This window comes from Channa argus, chromosome 6 (genome assembly GCF_033026475.1).
Source record: "Channa argus isolate prfri chromosome 6, Channa argus male v1.0, whole genome shotgun sequence".
Lineage (NCBI taxonomy): Eukaryota > Metazoa > Chordata > Actinopteri > Anabantiformes > Channidae > Channa > Channa argus.
The window spans coordinates 28,282,970-28,296,441 of NC_090202.1; the positions used below are offsets into that span (position 1 = coordinate 28,282,970).

The 13,472-nt window shown below is 41.9% G+C and overlaps 1 protein-coding gene across 1 annotated transcript; it reads right to left on the reverse strand.

The window, feature by feature from the left end:
• Nucleotides 1–4,317: 4,317 nt before the first annotated feature.
• LOC137129036 (P2Y purinoceptor 14) lies at nucleotides 4,318–11,995 on the reverse strand. Its single transcript, XM_067507824.1, has 2 exons — nucleotides 11,769–11,995; nucleotides 4,318–5,759 (listed from the first exon to the last, which is right to left on the reverse strand). Exons 1-2 carry the CDS (start codon nucleotides 11,815–11,817, stop codon nucleotides 4,729–4,731), a joined length of 1,080 nt encoding a protein of 359 aa, XP_067363925.1. The 5' UTR covers nucleotides 11,818–11,995; the 3' UTR covers nucleotides 4,318–4,728.
• Between the last annotated feature and the right edge of the window lie 1,477 nt (nucleotides 11,996–13,472).

Consider the following 13,472-nt stretch of genomic DNA (forward strand, 5'->3'; position numbering starts at 1 on the left):
AAGCTGTTTGGTTATTTCAGCCCCTACAGGGTTTCACAAAGTTGCCACCGTAACAATTAGTCCTGCTGAATTCTGCACAAACCCGCTATTTAGTTTGGTCACTACAACTTCTCTGGATGTTTGACCCACGTTCTGTGCTGTCCCTGAAGACCTCAAGCCTCAGCCGCAGACGAGAACTTGTTAAAACAACATGAGGAGAAGTGTTTTTTTGTTTTCTGGCATTTGCTTCATATTTTGCAAGAACTTCTGCAAAAGCTACTGATGCACTTTGTGATGGAACACGCACAAATATTATTAACTGACTTAAACAAACCTGGAGATCAGCTGAAAGATACAAAGACAACCAACAAAACAACTCACAGGGATGGAGGCCGGTGCATCCAGATGTGCTGCAAGTGCTTAAAGTGCTTAAAATTAAATAAGTAGGTTTGTGGTAAGGTTGGTGTAAAATGGAAAAGACTGTGTGCTTGTTACTTGGAACAGTGACGGTTACTCCAACCATAGAGCTCCTGCAAATAAACCCCTTAAAACCACCGTAAGGTGAACTGCAGTTCTTTAGAAAAGCTGCAGCACACGTCAAACGGGTTTTATTTTATAAAGGTCCAGTCAGCCTGTGTCTTTCTCACCAGAAACTCCCTATAAAACCTCCAGCACGGTCAGCATCAGGGAGCTGTGCAGCCTCCTCCTCACGTATTCACATTAGTTGCACAATATTGTTTTCTAAATTGCATGTTAAATTAGGATAAGAGTGTTTGTGGTTGTTTCATGTCTGAGCAGCAACAGGAAACAGTTTTATGTCTTTTGGAGGACATTCAGCATGTGTTTGTCTATGTGTTTTTAGAGTTTCTCAGTGGTTGTGGTTGGTATCTCGTTGAGAACACTTTCCATTTATTTGTAGTAGTTTTGCATCTCGGCCTTTTTTTGCATTGTTTTGCATCTTTTTGAGGACATATAGCATCTCTTTGTGTATGTTTTGCATCTTTTTCAGGTTCATCTTCTCAGAAAATGTCAGTGGAATCTTAACATACAGTTCTAGATCCACATGTGTTACTTTCAAGCCGTGACAGTCGGGCTCTTATCAGCAGACACTGTGCAAAATGAAGGGCTTCAAATTAGATCTGAATTAGATAAGCAGCAGGCTGACATCTCTCTGAGTTTCAGGAAAACCATTTCAGCAGCTGATAGACAAAGTTTGATTGAAGCTCAGCGGCTGTGGGGTGAGAAAAGCAGTAAGTGTCTCCTGGGTCAGACTGTGGTTGTGTGAGCAGCTTCCAGCGGTGAATGTGAGCAGGACATTGGTGAATAGAGCGGAGGCCTCTCGGTGAATCTACCCTGAGAAAATAAAGGTCCTTAACAAATTAAGCACAGCTACATAATAATAATCATAATTCTAAAATCACTTGTGTACTTTAAAAGTATGCTGTTGACGGTACACTAGGACTCTATTTCTGTCCCCCAAGGTACAAACTACACTATAAGTAAAAGGTACATGCATGTACTATTTATGAGGTACCAGTTCTGGACACAGTCTGTTTTTTAAGTACATTTGTGGATGTGAGAATTAGAAAATTGTGCATCATTATCACTGACTGAAGTTAAAGGAAAAGCAATGACATATATGCACTGAAGTGGCAAAAGGTGCTGAATAATGAGTACAGCTATTACAGCAAAGGGTCAAATAAGTGTCCAGTGTGAAGGGGACAAATGCAGTCTTCTCCAGGGAACGACCCCAGTGACGAGCCCACGTGTCCAAACTCATTGCCTGAGAGAGCTGCACTGGATGCACAGGGCAGCTGTTCCTGCTGTAAACGCAGATGCAGTATCAGCAGTAGTTCGCAGTGAATCTATGTTATTGTCTGCTTAAAGTTTTTATAATAAATGTTTGTCTGAGGCTGTTGAATGGCCTCTTGTGTCGGTGCTCATCAATTTGAGTTGTGCTGCCATTTGACATGTTTGTGTCTCATTTATGATTAATGTTCCCACTGAACAATAGAATTCTGTGCAATTTAAAACATCACAACATGCATCACAATGTTTTCGGAGAAGCTGTTGTGAAATCAAGAATTTCCAATTCCCGCAGGGGCTGTTTGTCTTTAAAGCACCGATCTCATCTGTTCACAACGTGAAAGTAGACCCCGTCCAAACAACACGTTGTTACAGAGTGTGACCACAGGGGGGCAGTGCTCACCTGACCACATATCATGTATGTTTGTTCAGCTCAAAGTGATGGGCACCAATAAAAGCAAGAAGAAAACGGCTAAAACAGACAAACGGCAACAATAAACGATGAGTGCGATTTGTGGAACTTGGTTACATCTAAAAGCGTAAGAAAATATGTTTAGAGGTTTAGTTTCAAACTAGTCACTGTGTCTGGTGCAAATGACTTAGTTCTGGTGTGAGGAACAACCAGAAAGCCACAGATGGAGGAACATAACCAACATTTCAGAAATATACTCTGCTCTTTATCCATGAACAAATGTAAAAACTAGAAGTAAAACAAAACCTAGATACAACTAATAAACTAAAACTAAGTAAAAGTAAAATCAGGAACCAGTGGTGGAACTTATACTTACGCCTTTGACTTTTACTCCACTACATTTCCAATCAAAGTTGCGTTACAATCACATCACGTTACACATTTTATAATAAACCACCTTTTCGTTAATTTGTTATGAAAACGAATCACTAGAGATACTTTTACTAGAGTACATTATTGTCTGTTTATTTGTACTTTTTACTTAGTACTTGATCCACCCCTGTCAAAAACAAACAGGAGGCCTTGATGTGTTGGGAGTGATGTGTCTCTATGCTGGAAACAGGTTCATGGAAAATTTCTTCGAGAAACCAAAGCGCAGCGTTCTCATAACAAATTAGTCTTTCGGGATCTGACCGACAGATGTAAACGGGTGAAGCTTCTAAGGTGATAAAGTGTTTTTTGTGTTAAATGTCTGACCTGTGGGTCACAGGACACGTCTCCAACAAAGATTCCACTAAGATTCCTGACTTCAGGCCTTATGCTCATATGAAGCTGGTGTAAAAGATCAGCAGAGTGGGGCTGTTCCTGTTTAGTACTAATCATAAGAACCCCTGTTTTGTCCCTGTTTCAGCTGCAGGAAGTTATTTCTCATTCAAGTTTATGTGGCCAGTGCAGTACGAGATCTACAGCTGCGCGTCATCGTTGACTCATCAACCTGAGTTTGGAGGAACGTGAGCAGAATGAAATGAAATTGTACGACTATAAATACCATCGCTATTCACATAAACCAGTTACTGTGTAGGAATCTGCTCCTTTCAGACATATGTGCAGGGATCCTATAGGAACCAGGAGCTGGACCCGCTGATGTGAGCAATGAAGCTGTCAGCTACTTTGGAGGTGAGAAAAAACATCTGATATAAGGTAGTGAAGTCACATCTGTGTGGACGTGCTGTGGAAAAGTTAAGGCACCTAAAATGTTAAGACATTCAGAAGCTAAGGTCTGCAGGGTTGTCCACCTAACGGTGAAAACCCCCGTGGTCAGAATACGATCATGTATCATGTCACAGTTTGGTTCATGACTGTCCATTACCTCCTCACCTTCTTTGCCTGTGTTACGCCCACTGTCTAACGGAGCAACAAAAATTAAAGCTGTCCCCAAAGTCCAGAGTCCAAATTTGCAATCAACTCTAGGGTTTATTACTATAACTAAGGCAAGATGGTACAAACGTAAAGCACTGTAACTCCGGCTGAACCAAGGCCAAAACTACAAACAGCAGAAAAACAGGAGAAAACAGTAGAAAGAAATTGACCTGATTCGTTTCTCGACACATTCTGTCCTCATTTCAGATTATTCTGTCCCAGCCTCATCTCATGTGACTGAAGCTCCAGAGAGAACAATCACTCGTGACCCCATGGCCACGAAAACCAAAGCAGCTGATGTCACCAAACCCTATCGTGACACTGGACAACTGGGCACAACATTAGTATGTCTCACAGGTTTGATGCCCAGTGTCATAATCCACGTTTTGGAATCCGTCGAATCCGTCGTTGGCTGCAGCCTTTCTTGGTGGCATTTTATGTCCTCTGGTTTAGTCCCACAGTCCAAATTGCCTGTAGGTGTGAATGGTTGTCTGTCTGTGTATGTCTCTCTGTGTTGGCCCTGAGACATGGCAGCCCAGTCATCAGAGTCCAGTTTCACTTCTGTATCTGGAAACAACAAGGACAAGTCTCTAACTTCCTTTTTATTTATCTCATTTCCATTTCTTTTGTTTACTTATTCTTTATTCCATTTCTTTTCTTTCTTCAACTATAAATAAAACTGGAGCTCTGTTAATCCCACGTATTTTATAAATAGTATTTAATAATATATACTGTTGCTTATTTACAATTATACACACGAGAGTCAACTATTTATATTGATATCAGTCAAACATAACAGAAAGATAATGCCATGATAAAAATAAGCATTCGCTGATGATAACATTTACTCTTGACTGACACTCAGTGATAGTGTCCACATCCTGAGATGATGAATGATGAAAGATAAAAAAACGTTTGAACATCTGTGTGTAAATGGCTGCTGATCGTGTCCAGTGAAACTTTCTGAAAATGTGAGTAAGTGGACCTTGAGTTTAGGTGATTTTGTCCATCATTTTGGTTTTCTTCTCTCCTTGTCTCCTTGTCTTCCCTCTCCTCCCTTCTTAAACCATGCTCAGGCTGCGGTCCTGCGCTTGTCTTCTCCTTGTCTCATTTTAAATGTTGGTCAGGCTCTGGGCGGTGGTCAGGGACCGTCTCTTCTCTCGTCGTGACAGTTTCCTCAGCAGCGACTCCCTGAAGTTTCGACACATCAGGAAGTAGATGATGGGGTCGAGGCAGACGTTGAGCGCTGACAGGTACAGCGTCGCCTCCTTGAACTGGAAGAGCAGGAAGCGGGTGTCCCAGCTGAAGTTCGACCACGGCATTTGGCTCAGAGTGTACGGAACGCGGCAAACGTGGTATGGAACGAAGCAGACGAAGAACACCGCTAGGAGGCTGAAGATGCTGCGGTTGGACTTACGGCAGATGTCGCTGTTGTTTCTGCGCACTCTGCGGTACGAGCGGTAAACCTGACGGGCGATGGAGGTGTAACAGAAGGCCAGGGCCAGCAGCGTCAGCCAGAACAAGCACACACTGAACAAGCTGGACACCCGATGCCACTGCACACCCAGAGGTGTCTTCAGCTGCATGCAGTGCCGAGAGTTCTCCTCAGTGGCCGGAAGGCTGGTGAGGATGACGTTGGGCAAGACGCAGAGGAGGAGCAGGCTCCAGGTGAAGAGCGCCAGCACCCTGGCGAAGCAGACGCTCTGCAGGAGCTGCAGTACAGAAATTCTGCTCAACCTGGACCTGCAGGAGGCGGGGGAGGAGGAGGGGGATGCATGTCGGACGATCTTGACATAGCGCTCAAGGCTGATGAGGCCCATAAAGAGGATGCCTGCATACATGGAGGAGTAGAAGAGCACGGCAGTGTAACGGCACATGATCACATGGATTCTCCAGCCGCCCAGCTCTAACTGAGCCGCCAACTTGAAGGGAAAGGTGACCACCATGAGAAGATCGGCCACCACTATGTTCTTCAGGTAGATCACCAGGGCTGAGTCGCTGGGCACCCTGAAGAAGATCCATGCAGCGATGCCATTCAGAATCCCGCCCACAATGGAGGTCACGAAATAGAGTGATGGGAGCACCTGGTGGGTGAAGAGGCTGCTAAAGTCGGATTGGTTGGTGGAGTTGAGGAGAGCCATCCCTGGGAAGAAATGGACGAGAGTAAGGTCATTAAGTCAGTTTGCTATGAAGTAAAATCTCATCTGGGTGTAAAGAGACAGACTTTTCTCAGTAATCCAGTAACCAGAGGCAGTCAGCCACCTAAGACCGAAGAACCTCATCACTACTGGATAAATTGTCATGACAACCGTCTCCCTGAAGGGAATTCAGCTCACCTGGCTGTAAGACTACATCAGCCAGTCCTTCTGTGCTCTGGCTTCTGCCCTGTTTGGTTTTGTTGTGTTTAGATCTATCTTGATATTGATAACATATATTTAGTTTTAGCTGCAGCTTACACATGTGTGTCCCCCCCCTTTGTTTTTCCGCCTAGAGCTGAGGTGTCACCAGGGATTAGATGAAGATCAGTCTCCTGGTTTGTACCATCTTTAGTGATAATGAAGTCCCGTTGAACAGTATGTGGCCATGTGGCTCTCTGGTCAATTTTCACATTTAGTACTGAGGATAAATCCTGACCCCTGTGATAACCTGACTTTTTGAGTCCCCTCATGGTTAAATCCTAATCCTCTTACTTTTTCTGTAGTACCACAAACTTCTTACTTCACTGAGTATGTGTCTGATTTGTCTCTTTATGTTTCTGAACGTGCCAAACTTTATATTTTTTTTTATTTTTTATATTGAGACGAGCCAAAGACTGGCAAACAATTGACTTGCAGAAACATTAGTGCTGCAGCTGAGGGGGCAGTTTAAGGGGTAAATACTGCAGAAACCAACATATATCGTATAGTGAAAGACCCTTGATGTACTGCTGCTCTTTATTCCCTGAACAATCAAACCTAGTTGATACTATTATTTCTTTGTTTCCAAAGTTTTTTAATGGCCCTGGACCTGCTCTGAGGTTGCTCTCACCAAACAGTATTTATGGAAATACCATGACGTCACCTTTGCTTTGGTTTATCTAACAGTTCAATTTACTTTAGCGTGTCTGTGCATTTGCACATCAACAAACAAGTCACAAAAGCACTTTCTGTGTGTCCTGCAGAAAATTCCTATTAACTCCTCACAGAAGCCTTTTATGTTCATGATCTGAACACGCAGCGGCTGCTTTACACAAATAAAAAGTTTCCTGAGCTCCTGTTTTTCCTGCTGTTCACACACACACACACTTCCCCCAGACCTCTGATTTAACCCTGTCCAACACACGCTCACGCTCAGCTTCACCCACGCCAATAAAAACAGGTGAGTGGTGACAGGAGATGACAGCAGGCTGCCGTTTTGTTTTTTCCTCCTGACCGACCTGACCTGGATCCGGTTTCCCAGTTGATCACTACAGAGGCTCCTGAAACACATTCGGACATTAAAGTGGTAACACTGAGGCTTCCTGTGCTGCAATGATAACTTACAGGTCGTGCGTTAGACATCATGTTCTCAAATTTCCTGTGTTTATTACTTACTATTAGTTTATGATTATAAGATACATCTGCTGCAGCTCAGTGTTTCCGTAGTGGGTTATATTTATCACTGCAACCCACTTTCACTTCCTAACTCAAAGGGTACTAATACTGGGGCCAATGCAGGGTAAGTATTACTCAATAATAAAGATACAGTATGTGTGCAGAGGCAAGTGTAAAGTTGGCAACCACATCCACAAGAGTCGATGGGCTAAAGCAACATACTCACTGATGTTAAATGTGAGGTTTTACTGGATCAAATGTAGAAGTACTTGATTACAAGTAAAAATTCTGCATTCAAATGTTCAAAAATATTGTCAAGGAAACAATATGTAAGGTACCAGAATTAACTCATTTCCTAAATCATGTAAATGATATTTTTGAATTACCTTCATTGATGTGGAGCTAATATTTATAGCCAGACAAAAACAGCTTTCCTTAGAAAACTCATCAGTCTATACTACTACGTTCTTTAGAAGGTGTACACTATAGTCTCCAGAGCCATGATGCAACTGGATCCATCAGGACAGAAGATGCAGTGCAAATGTGCCTCAATGCTCCTGAATTGGATGCATTGTTGAATAAAACAAGAGAGAAACCAGTGTCCACAGACACTGATAAGGTTGAGAAATTCTTAGAAAGGTTGCAGTGCACCAAACTTTACAAACAGTGGACTTTAAATGACTGGAACAAAGTCTTGTGGACTGATGAGTCAGGGTTTTAGACCCAAGCAAAGAACATGTGTTACATGCAGAGCTCATGAAAAGGTGATGGAGGCCTGCCCAACACCATCAGTGAAGCATGGATGTGGAAACGTGACGATCTGGGGATGATTGGCATGGATACCGCTCCAAGCTGAGGAGTCAGTCATTCCCTCTGGGCAATGACTGACTGGGGATAACTTCATTTTGCAGAAAGACAATGACTCCAGTGACCCCAAACAAAAAGAGACCGCATTGTGTAAGAATCCTCCTAAGAATAAAGTAGCTGGTGGAATACTCTCAGTGAATGTTTGGCCAGCTCAGTCGCCAGATGTGAACCCTATCAAGCTGGTGTGAGAGAAGCTGGACCGGAGAGTTCAGGGACACCGCCCAAACCACTACCAAAGACCTTTGGAAAGTTCTTCAGAAGAAAGTCACACCTGAATATCTGCAAGAACTGATTGGTAGAATGACAGAGGTTTGTCAGTTATTTTTTTATGAAAGTGGAGTTTAACATCCAAATGTGATCTGATTATATAAAACCAACAAAACACAATGGAAATGCAAAAGTTTCTCGGCTGTGTTTACAACATCTTTTGCACACATTTGTTCAGCAATTTGGGAAGTTTATGTCTCACCAGAAAAAGCTGACGCAAGAATGAAGTAATTCAGAAACAAAAGTAAAACCCACATATGAAAGACCGGTCATTTGCATGTGATAGTTCCTGGATATATGAAAACGATGATTTAGTATTTGACAGAATTCGAGAAAACCACAGTGCTTCATCAGATTATTTTCTGTGAATGCAACACTTCCTGTGGTGAGTAGACCAACTCCACCTTAGTGTCGCCAGAACAATAAACTTTTCGGGTTTATACAAAGGAGTTAACACGATCAAGTTCTGAGAGAATCTGAATTATTTCTTCTTACAGTTTAGTTTACACTTCAAAACTTCTTGTGTCTTTAAATTATTTCCAGGTTTATATAAAACTCGGGGAAATTGGCGAAAGCATCTCATTGTTGCTGGTTCTCATCATACTAAAAGACACAGTGAGCAAATTCTGCTTTCTTCAGCTAAAGTTATATCGGAAAGCAAAGCAGTGCAGGTTCACCAGACTCCTGCTGCCATGGTGACGGTCTTTCAACAAACTGGGTTTCACGAAGCCTCCTTCACTAATGGTTTTACACATGTAACATACAGCGGGAGATTGTCCGAGTCAGTGTTTCACAGGAGAAATTCGATTTCAGTGCATGGTCAGCGTGTACAGGAGGCACAATGTGATGGAAAACATGGGCTGTAGAAAACAGTGGTGTGTTTGCAGCACACTGGAGCCAGTCGACTCATCCTGACTGGATTCCACCATGATGCTAATCAGTTTATAAAAAACTTTATGATCGGGGGCAACTTGGAAACGAAACAAATAGACCCAAAATGACCACAAACGCCCGCATGAGAACTACAAAGATGCTGGAAAGAGAAACAAAATGACTTCAAAGTACAGCAACAAAGAGACGTACAAAGACCACACAGAGGTACAAGATCAACGAGATGAAACTGACTCCAAGAAGGTGCTAATAGAAATGCACAGAATGCTTACATACACACATAATGACTACAGAGAGACAAATAACAGCAAAAATGCAAGATGCAATGGAGAAACAAGGAGACACGTAGAGAAAAACCACAGAGACATAAAATGACTACACAAAGGTTCTGAGAGGTCACAAAGATACAAAGCACTACACAAACAACACAAAGGTAATGTGCAATGAAATGACGACCACAGTGTAAGAGACAAAGAGACAAACCGCTACAACAACAGAAGTTGCTTCAGAAAGAGACAAAGAGACTCCAAACAGCCAACGTGACAGGGACAGGGGTGGGGAGGGTCTTACACGTCAATGTCCCCTAAAGACTAATTCACACTGACGGATGTGCACACACTCCTATTCACACACAACTGGGAAATAAAGAAGCAAAACAGAAAATGTAAGTGCTTCACATGAACCTTCCATATAGAAAATGAGCTGCACGGACACTAATTTACTGAGGACATCATGAAACTGACATCATGGATACAGACTTTTTTTAGCAGTTTCACTTTAGTCAGTTTACCACCTACACACACACAGTGTGTCCTCTGCTCCAGGCTGCTCTCCTCTGATGACACATGATGAATATATGCACTTTATTTATCATGTTGAGCTGTGTTTGCATGGTCGACTCATTTTTCATATTGTTGGGAAACTCTTCCAGTGTGAAGCACTGGATTCTAGGTGAAATAACTGGTTTGTTTGAAAGGTAAAAAGCCTCCTAAGCACAGCTTGTCCCGAGTTCTCCTGGGTTTTGTATTTATTTAGTATATGGAGGACAGCTCATGGAAATAAACTCGCAGCACGACAATGACCGTGGAGGCAGCACACAGCAGTGATTTGCATGGACAAACAGTGACTGGTAAAACAAACCATGTAATGTACAGTCAGTTAAATATAGCATCATATGGCATCAAAGGAACCACAGCTCTTTGAAAACTGGGGCCATAACCTGTCAAGTCACTTCATTCACATTATATGGAATAATTGCACTGTTTTTACTATATGCAGTGTGAATACACGCATCATCAGGGAGTTGAGAGAAGTGCTGCGGAGCTTTGCAAAAATAAAGACGACAGGATGACCAATGACAGGAAGGAGCTGCAAACGGAACCGTTTTCAGTGTGCAGCTACATCAGTTAGTTAAAAGTCAACTCCCATAACAGAATCAGGCACTAAAGCAACAACAAGCGTCTCCCCTGGAAACACGGACGCAACATTTCCGTTATCATTTGCTCCGTGTTGTCCAACTGTGAAATGATCAAAAGAAGAATTTTTGATCGTTTGTAAGACAACATTTCAGGTCTCAGTCATAAATGTCTGATGCAGCATTTGCTGCTGCCCTTTGTCATGTGTGATGCTTTATTCTACATCTTCACTTGAAACTAACTGTCACCTAATAGGAATGTTTCCCTACACGTTAATCCAAATGTCTGCCATATTTTCTCTAAATATTTGAAATTGTGTTTGTTTGCAGTTCAGCTGTTCTCGCTCTCTCCCTACATCTGCTTACATTATGACTTTCTGCATTTTTCCCCAGAATGAGGCACAAACCAAACAGAAAAGTGCACAGAGACACAGAGGAAGAGTCAGTTTGGTGCAGACATACATATAGACATAAAGAAATGATGATATACAGTCAGAAACCAGGGGATGAATGTATAACATCATTTAAAGATTCTGTACATTTTTATCATTTCCTTATTTGTAATGTACAGTTACACAATCATGAACCATTCTGCATGTCACTTTTAACATTTAGCACTTCTCAAAATGTTACAGAAGTACAAAATTCTTTTGTTTGAGAATATTAACTCTACCTGAATCATAATGAGTTAAATTTAAAACGAACTCAGGGATGAATTTCTAATCAATGCCCAGTTAATAATGAAGCGTCGAATGTGCCTTTGCAATGTTCTCATGAACTTTTGCTTTAGTTTCTGTGGTAAATTCAGTTTTATTCAGTCCACATTTTCTCCAATATTTTGACTTTTATGACACATTTAATGTAGAAATTTACTCCTCAGATTCAGAATCCTCACGATTTTTGCTGTTTTGCTTTATTGTTCCTGTAAAAAAAAAACCTTTAAATTTCAAATTACAGACAAAGTTGGTTTACAACAAAAGATTACTCTGCATTACATTGTGTTTCTTTAGCACTGCTATTTATAGATTCTATTCTCCGTTACGCTGCACTGACATCCCCTGTTCCCCTTAATTGAAAAGCTCCATGCTTCATGTTCTGCATGAACGTCGCCACATTAATTTGAAATATAAATTCTACTCACCATACAAAGAGCCGGCTAATGTGTCAGGTTCCAATGCAATTGTCAGCATCTCCTGCGTTTTATCATGTGCCTCTGCGTAATCTCAGTGGACAGTCATGATGTGTGCGGCTCAGAGCTCAGAGTTTGAGCACTTTAAAGTCTGTGGCAGAGTTTCACTTCCTTTTACTCGCTCTGTGTTTCTGATCGCCTCCCTCTCTCTCTGCTGTGTTCTCTCTCTCTGTGCAGGAACAGCTCTGTGAGGTCAGCGTGAACCACAGGTGGCAGAGATGCATAATGTTTGCTGTCTAAACCTCACACAGCATGTTCATCTCCCCACACACACCACACACTCTAGATCAGGGGTCACCAACCTTTTTGAAACTGAGAGCTACTTCTCGGGTAATGATTAATGCAAAGGGCCACCAGTTTAATACGCACTATTGAAATAACAAATTTGCTCAACTTACCGTATGGTATTATTATTAAATAGTTAGATTCATAATATTCATCTTTGTGAAGACACGGGTCATGTTACTGATTTCTCACAATAACTATCAAATGTGATTTAAAGAATAGCAACAAAAAAATGTGATGCAGCTCATTGATAAGTGGCTCTATGGTGAGTTATTTTAAGAACAGTCCGCAGGCTACTCATGTGGTCCTTGTGGGCTACCTGGTGCCCACAGGCACCATGTTGGCGACCGCTGCTCCAGATCTTTTCATCACTGACAATCACATGTAACTTTAATCTCAACAATATACAACTAGACAACTTGGCCTCAGATCTCCAACCTCTCATCTCTGTAAACCTCTTATCAGTCAGTGGACTATTTTTTCAATTCAATTCAATTCAACTTTATTTATATAGCGCCAATTCACAACAAAGTCATCTCAGGGCACTTTACAGAATAAAGTCAAGATTATAAAGATATATAAAGAGAACCCAACAATTCCCCCTGGAGCAAGCCATAGGCAACAGTGGAGAGGAAAAACTCCCTTTAACGGAAGAAACCTCCAGCAGAACCAGGCTCAGGGTGGACGGCCATCTGCCTCGACTAGTATAACAGATTTCTCTGCAGCCTTCTAGATCCTCATGCCCCCATCAAAACTAGAACAGTGACATTCTAGTACACAAGTGAGCTGCAGCAAATGAAGGCAGCTGGCTGTGCCCTTGAGTGTCAAGTCAAGTCCCTTCACTGGCTCCCGGTCTCCTCCAGAATTCAATATAAAATTGTGTTACTTACACATCAGTGCATCCATGGCAACACCCCGGCCAATTTCAAGGAGCTTATCAATCAGCAAACTTTGTCCCACAATCTCCGTTGTACAAGTGGCCACGTTCTACATATGCCCAGAACTAAGTTACTGGCTGTGCCCCCACCTGAGGAAAGCCCTGAACATTTGAGCCCCACAGACTGTAGCTGCTTTTAAAAAGGACCTGAAGACCTCACTCTTCAAGAAAGCTTCTTAACAACTGCTCCCTGCTTTTTTACTGACAACGTTTATGTTTTATGCTACTTTTTCTTGTAGCACTTTGAGATTTGTTCTTATTGAAAAGTGCATTATATATTAAATGTATTATTATTATAGTTAATCTTAAAAAAAAATCAAATGCTGGAGACAACAACACCTGAGAAGGGAAGTCGAAAATATTTATTGTCAACTTCATTTCACATTTGTGCTGTAAAGTGCAAACAAACATTCCCAGAAACATTTGTGGTGATG

Excerpts from the sequence above, each read along its gene's own strand:
- LOC137129036 (XM_067507824.1), bottom strand. The coding sequence starts at position 11,817 with ATGCTGACAATTGCATTGGAACCTGACACATTAGCCGGCTCTTTGTAT. Across the intron at positions 5,760-11,768 it reads ATTAGCCGGCTCTTTGTATG|GGATGGCTCTCCTCAACTCC; the intron begins GTGAGTAGAATT and ends ATTTCTTCCCAG.